This window comes from Pelecanus crispus, chromosome 1, assembly GCF_030463565.1.
Source record: "Pelecanus crispus isolate bPelCri1 chromosome 1, bPelCri1.pri, whole genome shotgun sequence".
NCBI lineage: Eukaryota > Metazoa > Chordata > Aves > Pelecaniformes > Pelecanidae > Pelecanus > Pelecanus crispus.
The window spans coordinates 15,580,007-15,597,136 of NC_134643.1; the positions used below are offsets into that span (position 1 = coordinate 15,580,007).

Here is a 17,130-nt window from a genome sequence, read left to right on the forward strand (position 1 = left end):
GGTTTTTTTGTTTTAAACCTTAATTGTACATTACTTAAATAATACGAAGCATCAAGAGTGCAATTGGGGCTATATATTAAGCACTAAAATACTCTTGATAACTAATGTACTACATACGCATCAAGTAACTTTAAATTAAGGTGTGAGCACTACATCTTCATGTCCTGCAAAGTTAACAGAAATAGTATAGTGTAAATTTTTATTCTGAGAATACTTGTTTTTCAAGAGCCAGTGGAGGAACTAGGGCTCACTTGTGCTGTGCAAGGGAGTAAAGCTGAGTGCACACCTCATTTGAACTTAGTAGCTCCAGCTTTTCATAGCTCTAAGCAGCAAAATAATGAGATGGCTATATTGCATTTGAAAGCTGAACTAGTGATTCTGCTCTGTCATACCTCCATGTACTCATCTGGTGGGGCTCTACTCACGAGTGCTGGTATAGTTCAAAGAATAGTGTGGGAATGTCTGCTTTGTAAGATTTAAGTGTTACAGCAGTCTTTAAATTTTCTGTGAGATAGAAGTATGTGTGGTGTGAGAACTAGATATTTCCCATAGTTTATTCATCCTTGAGATATATTAAAAACAAGTGGGACACAATTTACATGTCAGATGTGTAAGTTGTGTCTTGCCAATAGTGAAGACAGAATTGGGAAAGAAAAATCTCTATTTTATGCTTCTTGAATATGGTGTTTGTATGGTTCCATTGTGTGTTTTCATGGTTTTCTTAGCATCACACCTCTTATTAATGCTGTTTGTGTGTGTGGCTCTGATGCAGAAAAGAATTGTAATCGGTAACAGGTAAATTGAATTGCTGAACTACTTGCTGTTTTATTAATGTTTAATAGTGTCTGTGCTCAGGTGGATAGAAAAGGGAGCGTTGGTTGGCTGCTGCTGCCCATAAGGAGCGTTGGTTGGCTGCAGCCTGGCTGCTGCTTGTGAGGTGTGGAAGTACAATGGCACTTCCTTCAAAGTGAAAGGATCTAAAGCACTGCAGAAGAGAATTGTTTAGTAAGGAACAGATAAGGGGAGAAAAATGAGCTGTGCAAAGCCTGTAACATTAGAGTCACAACCTTACTGTAGTAGGCATAGGGTAAGTAAAGTTTAGTAAGATGTGAAGCGAGAAGAAAAAACAGCATGACCTGTGAAGCTGAAAGGAGAAAGTCAAATCTGTGTATTATAGGATGGAAGCTGGAGTTTTTTGTATTTGCATGTGTTCACAGAAGTTGAGTAGGAAGGGAGATCTGACTCCAGCTCCTGCACTCATAGATTCATGATGCAGTGCAATTGTGGAAACCACGTCAGTCTCTGTTCTCATCCCGCTAAGAGTTAGAACACCTATTGAAGAGGGAATGTATTCCTGAACTTGGGTGATGTTTATGAAATGATAAAATTCGTAAAAGGACAAATGTAATGCTACTGAATTCAACTCAATGTTTTTAAGTAATGCAGAATTTTATACCGGACTCCCTAAAAAGAAAAACACCTTAAAACAATGGCATACATTTGCCCTTCATTTTGTGTCTTGTTGTGGACTTACTTTTTTTAATTTTAGTATCTTTTTCTTACCTTGTAGTATCTGATCACTTTAATTTTTAGGGCTCAGCTCCAGAGATTGATCCTACCGACAGTTCGAACTTTGGATGGGAAACTAAAATCAAGGCATGGATGGATCGTTATGAAGAAGCAAATAATAACCAGTACAGCGAGGGTGTCCAGAGGGAGGCACAAAAAATAGCTCTGAGATTAGGCAATGGAAATGACAAAAAAGAAGTCAGCACCAGCAATCTGATTTTCAAACCTCCAGTAGAGGTAATGAGCTGTGCCATGTTGTGTTATTGCATGCTGGTTTTGTGCCATGACAAAGATACTCATTTAGATGCCTTTTCTTTAAAAAGAAAAAAAAAAAAAGGGACTTCACGTTCATTTTTTGCATCTTGTCTCGCCAGATCTAAGCGTCAGAGTTTTAACAGCTTTGTCGGAATTTGTAATTGATTTTCGTACATCCTGTATCATCCCTGATAATGTTTACACTTGCATATCAATTCTCATAAAAATAACGAAGGTGCTAGCTTTAGCCTGAACATTGGATTGTCCTCAGACTGTTTTGTGGTGGGCATAACGGAGTAGATTTTGCTGCTGCTGTTTCTATGCTCTGTGAGGAATATCAGGAGCAGTTAGAGTAGATAGAAGCATTGAAGTTGGAATCTTTTTTTCTGCTTTGTGTATCAACATGTTATTTGTCCACATTTTTCTTTAAGAAATGGTAAGTCTGGTATTCATGATAGAATAGAATTTCATTTACCAGTTCATGAAGGATGTTCCTGATGGTAGGTGATATTGATACTGATTTCTGTTTTTACTCTTGTGATCCTGTAATTTCTAGTTTAGGAAGAAATTGTGCAGTGTATTTTTCTGTCCTTATTATCAGTTACTTACCAGCTTAAAATCAGAGCCATGTAACAGACCTTAGCATTTCATAGCAGAAATCTCAAGGAGTGGTTACTGTAGCAGATTAATGGAAGCATCTTTGCTTCTTTTCCTCAAAGACCATCATGGCATATGGGGCACCCTCCTTAGAGGAATATCCCTGCTTACAGAGCCTTTTGCCTACATAGAGGCTACTTCCTTTTTGATTGGCGATGACAGTTATGAGAGGTGTGAGTTCACTAATTGTCAGGGTATGTATTGGTTTTTAATTAAAAGCCATCCTTCCATCTAAAGATACGGAAATAAGAAAGTTGGAAACTCTCTCAGGATTCTTCTTTTATTTTTTATTATTTTGTTATTTTCCTGTTCTGTTTTTCCTTTAATGAATCATGAATGTCCTTTTATGTTTGCATGTTTTGTTTTGTTTGAAGGAACTGAAGCCTTTTGAAAGTGTTATGCAAAACAATGCAGCAATTCATCCTAGTAGTGGTGAGAGTTAAGGGATTACAGTACTTGAATTGTGAGAACATGAATATGTTGTTTTTCAGCCATGTACTGGAGAACTAGGGCTAAAGCATTCCTTGAATCTAAATTCATAACTAGTTACGTTGGTAGGGGAACAGGACAGTTAAACCTCTAGACTGATTTGATTAAACTACAAGAAGGAGGGATTTTTTTAGTTCATATAGAATTGTTTAGTAGTTGTGAAAGTATAATCTGCTGTTAATAGTAATGGAAAAATGGTAGAAAATGATACTTCATAAATTAACTTATGTCTTTATAGAGTTACGTGCAAAAAAACAAGAAAATTTTAAAAGCTGCCAAAGACTTGCCTCCTGACGCACTTATTATTGAATACAGAGGAAAGTTCATGCTGAGAGAACAATTTGAAGCTAATGGATATTTCTTTAAAAGGTTTGTTTATTCCAAATGTTTTAATACAGTAACTTTTAAAATGTTTTAACTCTTGCCTCAAGTACAAATGGGTCTTAGTTACCAGCAGTGCCTTGCATTTTACTGTTGTCCAATTAAAAACAATTGCAGCTGGAATCTGATCTCCCCCTACTCTTCTGGATAGCCTTACAGATCTGCTCTAAGATTTAGTTTCCTCTTTCTGTGTTCTTCCCTGGTTACAGGATTCTCTGCATTCTCAGTTGAGTAGTTGTGCAACTTTAACCAGAGGTTGGCAGGTTCTACCATACTAAAATAATTCAGAGGGTAATGACAAAGACATTCTCTTTTGAGAGAGAAAAGGATATTAAGTCCATCAGACCAAGAATGGAATTGGACATAGGTGAACTTGGGACCTTTTTACTGCCAGAATTCTCTAGCTGGTTAAGTTACCGAGCAATGCACGACTGCTGCTTTCTGCTTGTGGGTAATTTTCAGTGCTGCTATTAACTGCACAGACACACCTACTTAGGAAGTTGCAAGAGGCCTGTTGGAGGAGAGAGGACACAGAGCTTTTGCTCAGTAAAGATGGAAGGGTTCCCTGGCACTTGTAGTAGCAGAACCTGAAGCACCTCTTGGGAAAGTATTTAGATGCACCCTTTCTTCAGGAGGATTGGGTGCTGCTGATACTGCAGGTGTTAGGCAGGGATGTGGAGGCATTATTTTATTCTGGTTTTTTTAGAGGATTCCATGAGGCACCTAAATTTCTACCTGAGTTTCATTTTAGGACCTGCCATAAGAAAAGTTTAAGGAAGATGAAGAATCTTAACCTTGTGTCTTCCATGTCTAGTCTTTGCCCTGTTACTGTTCCTCCCTTTAGATCCTATGCAGAAGAATTACATGCAGGGCTGGAACTCAGACTTTTGGTATTCTGAGAATACATTTGGAGGACGTACCAGTTAGAATCATGAAGCTTAAATACAAACGTGTCATTCTCAGGTTAACCCACAAATTTGGTGTATCATGCCAAACATCATGTTACAAAGCTAACTAATGTGAAAAGTAAGTGATAGTTAGCATCTTTAAAAATGATAAAACTTTGGTTTTCCTATATCTTTTTCAGGCCATACCCATTTGTTTTGTTTTATTCCAAATTCCATGGGCTAGAAATGTGTGTTGATGCAAGGACTTTCGGAAACGAAGCTCGATTCATCAGACGGTCATGTACGCCAAATGCGGAGGTGAGCATATACGTGAAGTTAAATTAGGTTTTATTTACTTACTTACTTAGAAGTCCCCTTCTCCTTCAGTTTCCCAACTGATAATTTGAGCAATCCCTACAATTTCTGTACAGGTACTTTTAAAAAAAAACAACCAACCAACAAGAAAAACCCCAAACAATCCAAAGTCATTCATGATAATATAATAATATTGTTCTGAATATAGGTGAGGCATGTAATTGAAGATGGAACGATTCACCTTTATATTTACTCCATCCATAACATTCCAAAGGGAGCAGAGATTACTATAGCATTTGATTTTGATTATGGAAATTGGTAAGTATTTGAGCATGCTGTTCTAAAATACTTCTGATGCTTATTAAGTTATGTTGCGATTCAGGGTGGGTTTGTTTTTGTATCATTTACTTGCATGCTTTAATAACATAGGGCTCCTTAAGTATTGTATTTACAATGAACAGTGTGTGGGCAGGGCTTTATTTTTATTACTGCATATCTGTTGCTAATTTCAGCAATGTTGCAGTTACTTACAAATGATGTGGAAAAGATACAAGCTTAGGTGAATATGAATAAAGATGTACTATGAAAATTTATCATGTATAGGTGTCCCGTAGTGTGGGGAGTAGAAGGAAGAAAATCTAGAACTATTCAGTAATGCCCTATTTATTTCAGAGTGCCCCTGTAGTATAACTTCAGGAAGACAGCGTCTGTGGAATTTAGTTATAAAACACGTTTGTTTAATGTGTGATTAAGAATGTTAAAATACACTGAATGCTTAGTGCCTTAGATTCTGTAACCTATTACACGTTTCCCTGAATATAACTGCTGCTCTTTTGATGAATTGGGGAAAGGTCTAATAAGCTGTTGCCATTATCTGTAAGCATCGTTTTGAAATGGTAAAGGAAATAATGGGTTAAGTTCCACTCACATATGTAGGAACTGTTATTCAAACACCTCTTTGAAATCTGATGGCAAAATAAGGCCTTTGACTGATATACTCTAGTAATGGTTTCTCTTGGCTAGCAGGAAATGTTCTAGGGTATAGGTGTGTTGTGCAGGAACATCTAGGCTAATACTGACCTTGGAAACTGAAGCATCACGGAGCCTATTTCTGTATGTGCACTTGGTTGGGTCCAGAAGCAGTCCAACTGTTTCACATTTTGCTACACCAAGGTAATACGCTTTCCTGTGGTCTGCTCATAAGTCAGCTTGGGTGTAGTGCTGTGCAGATGTGCCTTCACTACTGGACCTGAACTAGTTATGTTCATAGAGTACTACCTGTGTTAATCAACTTGGGTTCAGACTAGCTCAAGGTACCTTGCACTGTTAAGTGTTGTAGATGTACTCCTACATCCCTCACACAAAGACGACCTGAGAAATTGCCTGGTTGATAGGTTTTGGGGGTTTTGTTATTTATCCTTTTAAAAGTTCATAGTAGGCTGTCAGCTGCAAGTACTAAACACAACTATGTAAGTTGCATGTGTTTGAATAACAGTTCATATATATCCAAGTGGAACTTAAAATTGTGCAAAGTGACTCCGAGTTCTTTCCAGTGTGCTCATTCTGTAAATTGTGTCTACTGTCTTTGCATAAAGCAAGAACTTTCCTTCCGTGCGTCTGTTAATTTCTTTAATGTGGTGGTTATATTTCCACCCAGGATATATACTTGGGTTTTAGATGTCTTCTGTCTTTTAAGCAAATTCTGTTAACCAGTAGAGGAGATTTTTGAATTACAGCACTATTGTATACCTTGGTGAAAACTTGAGTCAGCTGCTTTTAATATGGTTGGTTTGCATCATAGCAGATGTTCAGTATGAAGTGTATCAGCTTGTGTGATTTAGTATTGAAAAGTCTGGTTGCTGTACAGCCTAATCAAAATACGCCTTCTTGCATTTAATTACTTTTAGTAAATACAAAGTGGATTGTGCTTGCCTCAAAGAAAATCCTGAATGTCCAGTTCTCAGACGTTCTGAGCCTACAGAAAACATCAATACTGGATATGAAACCAGAAGGAAAAAGGGAAAGAAAGAGAAAGATGTTTCAAGAGAAAAGGAGACTCAAAATCAGAACATCACATTGGACTGTGAAGGAGCAGCAACCAAAATGAAAATCGCAGATAATAAACAGAGGAAGCTCTCTCCCCTCAGGCTGTCAATTTCTAATAATCAGGTATTGACACAAAGATGATCAGAAAGAAAAGCTTTTAAACACAAATACTCTCCTTCTGTAGTTACTAAAGGAATTTTAACAAGTCACTGCAAAGGGGTATGGAGATTTAGCAGAAATCATAATGATGGATAAGCTGTTCAGAATTTTTTATACAATTTTCAGTTTTCCTTAACCATAGAATCATAGGATAGTTTGGGTTGGAAGGGACCTTTAAAGGTCATCTAGTCCAGCTCCCCTGCAATGAGCAGGGACATCTTCAACTAGATCAGGTTGCTCAGAGCCCCATCCAACCTGACCTTGAATGTTTCCAGGGATGGGGCATCTACCATTTCTCTGGGCAACCTCTGCCAGTGTTTCACCACCCTTATCGTAAAAAATTCCATCCTAATATCTAGTCTGAATCCACCGTCTTTTAGTTTAAAACCATTACCTCTTGCCCTGTTCCAACAGTCCCTACTAAAAAGTTTGTCCCCATAATATTTGATTGTATTTAAAGATATGTTGGTTCCTATACCAGTTTTAACTATACATTTTTCCTCTGAATTTCTTTGTGGCTCTCTAATGTGAAAGCCTCATGTCATGCTTTCAGGAGCTCCGAGTCCATCGTGAAGTGTCTTTTGGTTAGTTGCATATGTTACTCAGGAGCATAGTATTTTAAACGTAGCAATAAGTAGCCCTGCTCCAGTTACAAATAAAACTTCAGCCCAGAATATTAAGTGTTGGCTGCAGCTCTGTGTAGAAGATTAAATAGAGTTTGGGGAGTCAGGAGGAGGAAGGTGTGTTCTGAAGCTAAATACTGGATAATAGGTGGATAGTATGATAAAGCTACCTGGTAGTCAATTTTAAATTAATCCTTCTTTTAATATGTCCGCTTGAAAGAACTAGTGGTAGAGATCAGTGAGATTAATAGCTGCTCTGCAAAATTAAGTTAAGTATTTAACATGAGAAGGTGGTTACTTTTGTAACTTTATCCTTTCTTTTTGGGGTTGGGGGTAATTGTTTTTCTTATGATGGGTTTTGATGATAATTTAGGAGCAGAGAGAAAGGAGTTATTCTGGGAGGGAGCCATTTCCAAGTTTTTGATCTTTTAACATCACTTAGGAGTGAAGGAAATAAGGTGAAAATTAGCATATTGACCCCCCGTTTTAATAAGATGATCCAGTTGTTCTGGGGTTTTAGAAGCTAAATGGCTTAAAAATGCTTGGAAGCCCAGAAGGCATGGCATGTGACTGTTACAAATTATGATCTCTAGAGGCAACATTTAAACTTTCTCATCTTAAGTGATTTTTTTGTTTTTATGTTTGCGTTTTATTCTTAACAAGTGATAACTGGTATTTGGAACCTTCTCCTGAGCTTTTAACATAATATACAGTACTTAGAACAGTCACAGGAGAATGCGTATTGTTTTTCAAAACTGAACTTAAAACGGTAGGAATTGTGAGAAGAATAAAGCTGTTGAAATGTGTATCTAAACATAGAAGCCAGGCAATTAATAGCTTTTTTTCCCCTGGGGTGAAATATGTAATGCTAAGATAAAGAAAGCGTATGGGAACATGCAAATGTACTTTTAAGACAAATGTTAAAAAAATCCTTGTCTAGTCCTTTATATAAAAGTGAAATTGCATATCGACTAGTGAACACTTAACTCTTTTCAAAGTTACTGTTTCATGTTGTGGGTGTTCCCCCCCCCCCCCCCCCCCCCCCCCCCAAAAAAAAACCCCAGAAAACCATTATTAGCTAACTCTTGTGTTTCCTTATGGCATGCCCCTGTCATTAGATTCTATAGTGAGAGTTTAAATGGAAAATGTGACTTTACTAGAATAGAATGTACTTTGAGCTGAGAAGAACCGCTATGTAATTGTCTGTTAACATCTCCTTTGACATTCACTGTATTTCACTAAAACTAATGCCTTTTTTTTTTTAAAAAAAATGGGTGTGTAATGTACAGCTCCTAATTCTTCAACTGATTATGAAGTGGCTAGATCAGTGGCCAGTATTAGTGCCCAAAAGTTTCTACTGGTTTGGAGGTTTAATTCTGATTTTTTTGGTGATGGGGTGGGGGAGTGGGGATGGAACCCCAAAATTTCAAGATTAGTATGCTAAAGAAAAAAGATACAGATGTGTCTAAGATCAGAATAGAAAAGATGTAGTCAGGTGACGCTATTTACAGGTTTTATACAAAGGTACAAGTGGATATTAGGGGTTTTCTTTACATTTTTGTCTTTATAGGCTCAGTTACTTTTTGATGTAGTGATCTGAGGATTCTTAGTTCTGTGTAGCTTTTAGTTTTCCCTAGTTTGCAAGAGTAGTAGAGCTTCTGTAAAGCAGTCATTTCCATCTTTCAGGAGCCAGATTTTATTGATGATATAGAAGAAAAAACTCCCATTAGCAATGAAGTAGAAATGGAATCAGAGGAGCAGATTGCAGAAAGGAAAAGGAAGATGGTAAGTTGGGAAGCAAGTAGCTGCCTAAAGCTGTCACTGAGGCTTAGTGACACCTGCTCTTCCCATGCTAATTGCTGCCTTTTTTATAGGCTTGTAGAATCTGAGTATATATGAAGTCAGATCCTTACATGCACTTCAACTTAAAATGCAAGGCTTGCTGTTTGAGAGCATTTCACCTGGCTTGATCATTGCTTTCTGACAAAAACCTGCTTTTATCTTCAAACATGTATAATTTTCTGTTGCCTTTAAAAAAGACATTGTAGGAATCATCTAGGTTTTATTTTCTTCACTCTTTATTACTGCATGTTATTTGTAATGGCTATTTTATAGATAGTATTGGGAGTCAGGATTTTTGCCTGACTTTTTATGAGTTCCCAACTTACAAAGCCTCAGAAATCCTTATTTTCAGAGGTTGGTAGAACAGTGTTATGAAAACTGGCATTTTAAAATGTGCTTTTCTTGTTAGGCATTCAAAATGTAAGATACTTGAAATTACTAGTGAAATCAAAATCTTGTCCAAATTATATAATGAAATACTAATATTTGGACCTTTCATTTTATTGTTTGTGCTCACAGAACTTCTGATAAGTGGAGTTCAAAGTGGCACCAAAACTGTCTGCATTTGCCTGGACCTTAAAAAAAAAATAAAGGGGGAGGGGGTATACATTCCTTTTGGTCAGTATTTCCTACAACTGTCAGTAGCAAAATTGATGAGCATTGTGTTTATTAGGCATCAGAAAGTAAAATCTGCTCAAGTAAAATTTATATTTTAATAGGAAATCTGACAAGTGTCAGCATGAGCTCTAATATGAATGTATAACAGTGTCTTGTCATGCTTTTGAGGAATGATTCTCATCAAACACTGTTGGATGTATTGGTTTTGCTCCAGAGATGTGCAGGCCTTTTTTTTGGTGGTTTTTTTTTTTTTTTTGGCACTTTACATTTCTATTCTTACTAAAGCAAAGCTCTCTGTAAAACTTAGTTCCAGCAGAGTTGCTGTAGTAGTTCAAGATGTAATTATTGCTCTAGCTCCATTATGAGGATTGCAAATAACTGCAGGTTTGCGTGTATTTTACCAAGCAAACAGAGGCAGGTTCAGTGGCAAAAACAAAATTGGGTTCCTCATTCATTCATATGAGCAATATATTTGCAGGTATTGCTCTTTCTTTGATATAAACTTACTGTTGCTATCAATGCATTGTTGAACTGCAGGCATTTATTAAAAAAAAAAAAGTTTCCAACAGAAGCTTCCAGTTCTGCCATGTCTGTATTGTCTTAAGCAGAGTTCTCTGCAGATGAAGAGATGTGCCTCTGTACAGCACTAGGACCTGAATTACGGATAGACAGAAAACTTAGCTTTTCTGTGTGACCTAATGTTACCTTATTTTGAAATAGTGATTCTTGGTTGTTGACTGTATGTTTTGATGTAGTTTGTGACGCTTGAAAAGTTGAGTCAGACGATAATGGAGCTTTCTGTTGTTTCATATATGTATTAGTATTTCATATCTTTCTTGTCATTAGTGTTTCATTGCTTTTAAATACTATACATGCAAGTAAGTGGCTCAGAGCTATGTGTTCTTTTTATGCTTGCAGGCCAGTGAATTACTAGTAAATCACTATTTTTAGCAAGCTCTTAAATCCAGAGCAGGACCTTCTTGTTTGTCAGGGTTAGTATGAATGCAAGCCTTTCTTCAGAAGTCTGTAATAATTGCAGTTACTGTAACATCTCCCTTTCCTTTGAGCTTTTGCTGAAATTGATCTGCATGTCAACACAGAGTGAACAAGTTCTGAAGTGCTTTAGAAAAAAAAAAGTATTTATTTACATATGGGAAAGATTATGATTGAAACTTGATCATGACTATTATTAAATCCATCAGACAAGAGAAGAACGGAAAATGGAAGCTATCCTGCAAGCTTTTGCCAGACTAGAAAAAAGAGAAAAAAGAAGAGAACAGGCTTTGGAAAGAATCAGCACAGCAAAAACTGAGGTTAAATCAGAATGCAAGGAAGCACAGATACTCAATGATGCTGAATTTATCCAGGTAGTTATATGGAACTCTTTCCCCCATGCCCCCCTCCCCCCTTAAAGCTAGCTTTTAAAATGGTATATTTTGTCGGTTTGGATGTCGAGCTGCACTTCAAGATGTATGAAATAGTTGGTGTGGTGGTTCCCAACCCCCTGCCCCCAGACTCAAATATATTTGATCAAAATCTGTATAGTTCTTTGACATTATATTATGTTAGCTCCTGATTTAATTTTTTTCAAGAAAATATGTATAGAATTCATTTATGAGGAATTTCAGCTACATTAGTTTATGCAAGTATGCACACCCACCCACCAGCTTTATAATTGGGGTCTCTTTGAAGTTGAGGATGGGAGGTGTTTCGCTGATGCCGACTTTAGCCACAGGAGGTGGCTTTCCTTAGGCACGCTCTATAACCACTAGAGAACAGCTGGCTTCTTTAGCGGGTTATTCAGGAACAGATTATAATCCTCTCTTTTCTTTTAAAGGAAAGGAATTATTAAGACATAGTTTGTTGTGAGTTCTTGCAGATGGTACTTAATGTTTCACAAACAATTTCTTACTCTATTGTTGCTGGATGCTAGTATGCTTCTCACCTTGCAAATAGTCCTACAGATTCTCAGTTCAGGTTGTTTCCCTGGATAGTATCTGTCAGCATGCTGTCACCTTTTGTGACAATGCTAACCACTTGGTAAACTGTAAATTACAAAAAGGATATTGAAATGAAAGACATCATGATGTAAACAGCTGATTTCTGGCTTATGGATGAATGAATGCGGTATGGCAGTTCTTATGTATATCTGGTGAGCTGATCAGTGACTGGTGTGTATGAATACTCTGCTAGTAGCATATCATGTGCTTGGGAGGAAAATAAAGGAAATACTCTAGTTTTCCGTGAAGAAGGGTAGAAATATTATCTCCGAAATACTCTCTTTCTAACAACAAAGATGAGATAGAGGCTTTTTGGACCTGTAAAGGAAGGGGGAACTGACATTTTGTTTTAAGATAGATACGTATCTTTACATGTGTTGGGGGATCTGTTTACTAGACTTCTATTTTGTACCAGGAACCAGCAAAAGAAGAAACTGCCACCAAACCTACCCCAGCCAAAGTTAATAGAGCTAAACAGAGAAAAAGCTTCTCACGAAGTAGAACTCACATTGGACAACAACGTAGACGACACAGAACTGTCAGCATGTGTTCAGATATCCAGCCATCTTCTCCTGATGTGGAAGTAACTTCACAACATAATGAAACTGAGAATGCTGCACTGGTAGCTGAGCCTGAAACAGAAACTGTTGTTACAGAAATGGTTACTGAAACAGAAGCTCCAGCACTTAATAAATGCCCTACTAAGTATCCTAAAACAAAGAAGGTATGTCTCTTAAGGGATGGGGAGAAGAGGATGCACTTTAACAGAGTTTTTAAAAAATTATGGACTGCTGCATCAGTATGCAACTATATATATATTTTTAAAAAAATGTCAACTTCTTTAAAAAGTACCATTACATAGTCACTCATTGGTAATAAATTAAGAGATCAAAAAAAGGTATGTGTGACATCCATTGGTAGAAGTTATTTTGGATTTTAAGAAACTTCCAAAATACATCTTTCGGAACAATTTTGGAACAAATGTTTTCTAAGGGAAGTACTTTCTAAATGGACTGAAATAATATACATAACCAAAACATAATTATAGGCTGTTAATTTGAAAGGAAAAAAGAAAAGGAAATAAAAGCTGCCTTTCCTTCCTTTGTTCATCAGTATGCTTTAGAAGGTATGTCAGTGGTAGCAAACAGAATATCTCAAATCATTAACTTCTAGTACTTTTGAGATGTCTGTTCTGAAGTAAATGGATTTAAACACAAAATTTATATGCGTGTTTGGAGGGAAGATTGTTTACTCTTTTTAGTGCTTTGTGAATTTTTTTTATTGGACTGCATTGTAAAAAGCTTGAAGAAATGCCACAATATTTAAAGACACTTGAAAAAAATCTTAAGTCTGCAAGTGTGAATAAAGCAGTAAAACTTTCTGCTTCAAAATTCTGCAGACTGCATTAAAAAGTGACTTTTTTCAGCATGCTTTCCAAATTGTTCTGAAAATGTTATTTGGGGGAGGAAGTCATAGGTTGAAACTTCTTGTCAGATGAACAATAAGAATTTCAAGATGGTTTTATCTTTAAACGCCCAAACATACTTAACTTCATTTTTTTTCCAAAAGGCACCTGGGTTGTCCTGTAACACTGCTTATTGCATCACTGTTAAATTCTTCTCAGAGGGGAGATGAGAATCTTTCTTCCTTTTTTGTGTGTTGCATAGCAAAAAAGGAAGGTATCCAAGAAGCCTGAATTTTACTGCACTCTTTGCTGTTTCATAGTATTATTAAGGATAAATGTCTGTGAAATGTCTCATTGCATTGTACCCTGTGTACCCTAAGTGAGGAGGAAGTCCTGCTTTAAAAATGAATTAATAAATATAAATAGGTTTGTAAAAGACGAGCAAATTAAAATTAAATATATTATGATAATCTGTATTAAAGCCTTAATATCATATTAATAATATTTAATGTGCTATTTTTGCATGTCCTTAACTTTGGACCATTGTAAAATTTAAGAGGTTAGTGTCTCTGTCAATAAGAACTAAAATCCACTGGCATGTTTTTCAAAAACACTGAACTAGCTAGGGAAGAATACCCTTTTTTGACAAGTGTGCCTTGGTAAATGTGTTGTAATTTAATACAACTACAATAGTGAAGAATGTTCAAGGCGTCTGCCTGATATGTCGACTGAAGCACAGTCCTGACAGTCAGAAATCTGATGAGGAGTTTACTGAATTCTGTTACACTATTTCCCCTCAGCCTTAGGTGCTCAGGCACAAGTTTAGAATTTTTCTTGGAATTCTGTTGCTAAATTCACATCATAAGTACAGTTGATCTGGGCACTTGTGTAGTATAGAATTAAATACAAAAGAACTAAATGCTAGTTTACAAACAAAAAAAAAAAAAAGAAAGAAAGAAAAAACCAAACACCCCCCCACACACACCCCCCCCACACACACACCCCCCAAACCCCCAAAACTTTGGTATGTAGCAAATCTATACTGAATCCTTCTGCTGTCCCCATTATTTCACCAAAACTGTCCTCATTCTTGCCCTGTGTATTCTTAAGCTTGCAGCCTGGAAACTAGCTGTTTTCTGGTTTGTGTAACAGTTGACTAGGTGAATAATTAGACTAAAAAAATGTCTAAAAGCCACTGATAAAAACACTCATAAAACACTAAATTTTTTCTTCTCTCTCTGTTTAGCACTTGGTCAGTGAATGGTTAAGTGAAAAGAGTGATAAAACAGGGAAGCCTACAGACAGTCTATCAGAAAGGCCTCTGCGCATAACTACCGACCCTGAAGTTCTGGCTACTCAACTGAATTCTTTACCAGGTCTCACTTACAGTCCACATGTATATTCAACTCCAAAGCACTATATTCGTTTTACTTCACCATTCCTTTCAGAGAAGAGGAGGAAAAAAGAACCTGTGGAAAACATTACTGGCTCTTGTAAGAAGGTAACGCTTCCCTTCATTATGGTTTCACATCCCGTATTAATTAAAAATAAGTCTGTATTTGCTAGCACAAATTCAGGCAGAAAAAAGCTGGAGCAAACCAATTGCCACGTGTAATGTGTTCTGAAATGTTTGTCATTAAACTGTTAAGTCACTGACTTGAACTTGTTTTATTACAGCGTTGGTTGAAGCAGGCTTTAGAAGAAGAAAATTCAACAATGATCGATAGATTTAATTCGCCATTGCAAGAGAGGTCTAGAAGTCCAGCCATCAATGGTGAAAATAAAAGTCCTTTATTACTGAATGACAGCTGTTCCTTAACAGGTGAAGCTTTTACTAATACAATACATAAGAGCTGTGTCAATGCAGAAGACTGTGGTTTGTAAAGTGATAAGTTAATGAAAATTCCAGGGGTATTTGCACTGTTTTCTGATACTTCCTTTGAAATAAATGCTTAGTTGTAGAGTGGTTGGGATTTTTTTCCCCCTTTAATGTCCAATTGATACTAGAGAAGTAGCTGGCATATCTCATAGTGTTTACAGTCAACAAAAGACCAGTGGTTTTGACTATGAATATTAAGAGGTTAGATTATAAATTCATTTTCCATGCTGTTCTATATATTCAGAATTCCTTTTAAATTCAGTAGGCCTGTGTTGCACACAGGGGGAAAGCTGTGTAATCTTTTAGGCATAATACAAAACAGGAATATGCTAAAAACTAAACACACTTCGTAAGGGTATGGAGCGTATTGGATAATTCCTGTGTACACTCCTGAACTTGGAATTTTCACTTGTTAGCTAAACAGTAGAAGTTGACTTTTGCTTTTCTGGAAACATGGGCAGTTCTTTCCATCACCCTAGTACACAAATGTCAGTTACTGATGTATCTGTAGGCTGTTAAGAGTTTATTTTTAAGGAAGTTTGTAGGCTGTTAAGAGTTCATCCTTCAGGAAGCCTGCCCTTAAGAGATTTTTGTAGTCTTGCTAATTTTTTAATGGGGAGTTCATAATTTCATTACATCAATTACTTAAACAACTCTAAGTGGGTACTATATCTAATCTCTCCTACCTTTTTTTCTAATTTTAACACACAGATCTAACCACACCACTAAAAAAACGAAGACTGTATCAGCTGTTGGAGTCTGCATTCTCAGAAACCTCCACACCTACTCCTTCTCCATATGCCACACCAACTCACGCTGACATCACTGCCTCCGAGCCATCATTGTTTGCTACTCCTCCTAGGGTCAAAACAGAAGATGAAGCTTGTAGAAATGGTTACAAACCCATATATTCACCAGTTACTCCTGTAACTCCATGTATACATGGAAATACCATGCACTTTGAGGTGAGATTTGTAATGAATTTCACTGTGTTCAGAAAATGTGTTTAGACATTCTAGTGTAAATTGGTATTTTTACTCCTGCTACAAGGAGGGGGGGTTACGTTTCTCCAGGCTAAGAAAGAAATTGACTTAAATTTTATTCTTATTTATTTAGAATATTTCCTCACCTGACAGTTCCCCAGAAATAAAAAGGCGAGCTTACAGTCAAGAGGTAAGGACATTTGCCAAAAAATGCAAATGATATCTTGATTTCACCTGTATGGCTGTTACTGTTCTTAGTAAATGCTTTTCACCAGCCATGGAAAGTTTCCTGGAATGTAACGGGTGGCTTCCCTATAGGTTTTATTTGCTTATTATTGTATATTTCAACTTTACCCATTTCATTTTCTGTCTTAAACTGGTTTCTCTCTCCTCTTTTTCTGTATCACTTAAAAATCCTGATGGCTGTCATGGAAAGGAATAACTACTGCAATCTATAGATAAGAACAGAAAACCAGCAGTTGTGCTTTTCAGGCTGTAATTAGATTTAAATTAACATTTCTCCTCATTACCAGCATCTCTTAATTGTTTTTGTTGAGCCTAATTATGCTCAGAGTGAGAGAGCAGAGCAGAAAGGTAATAAATGGGTTTAGGTGGATTAGTTCAGGTGCAGCAAGTGCTGTTGGAGTTCACCTGGTGCTGCCAGCCTGGGGGGTGGATGTGTCCTGCTGCGGGGCTGAGGGCAGCCTGGCTCTGAAACACAAGAACTCCCACCTGGAGCTTGAATTCGGTGTGATAATGACACAATTTGCAAAAAGGTGTTGAACTGTAAACTTAATGGCACCCAAAAGGAATAGGTAAAAATAAGTAACAAAAGATTTAGTGGGTTATACTAAGGGAGACACTCACTTCTGGTGAGTCATGTAAATGAATCATCTAAATACTCTGCCCTGGGAGTTAAGCACATATATGTATATTTCTTTCAGGTCAAAATCTTAACAAATGTTGCAATACACAAGAATTTTTATACAGGGATAGTTGTCAACTGAATTTAACAATTATTT

At 36.8% G+C, this 17,130-nt stretch overlaps 1 protein-coding gene across 1 annotated transcript in view; it reads left to right on the plus strand.

Annotated features, from left to right (window-relative positions):
* The window catches only part of KMT2E (lysine methyltransferase 2E (inactive)), a 61,760-nt gene that overhangs the window by 34,658 nt on the left and 9,972 nt on the right, over window positions 1-17,130 (plus strand). Inside the window, 12 exon segments of the mRNA XM_075712542.1 lie at window positions 1,594-1,806; window positions 3,209-3,339; window positions 4,439-4,556; window positions 4,762-4,871; window positions 6,461-6,722; window positions 9,068-9,166; window positions 11,044-11,208; window positions 12,257-12,565; window positions 14,493-14,747; window positions 14,924-15,068; window positions 15,837-16,090; window positions 16,242-16,298. Of these exon segments, the coding sequence (XP_075568657.1) occupies window positions 1,594-1,806; window positions 3,209-3,339; window positions 4,439-4,556; window positions 4,762-4,871; window positions 6,461-6,722; window positions 9,068-9,166; window positions 11,044-11,208; window positions 12,257-12,565; window positions 14,493-14,747; window positions 14,924-15,068; window positions 15,837-16,090; window positions 16,242-16,298 (2,118 nt within the window).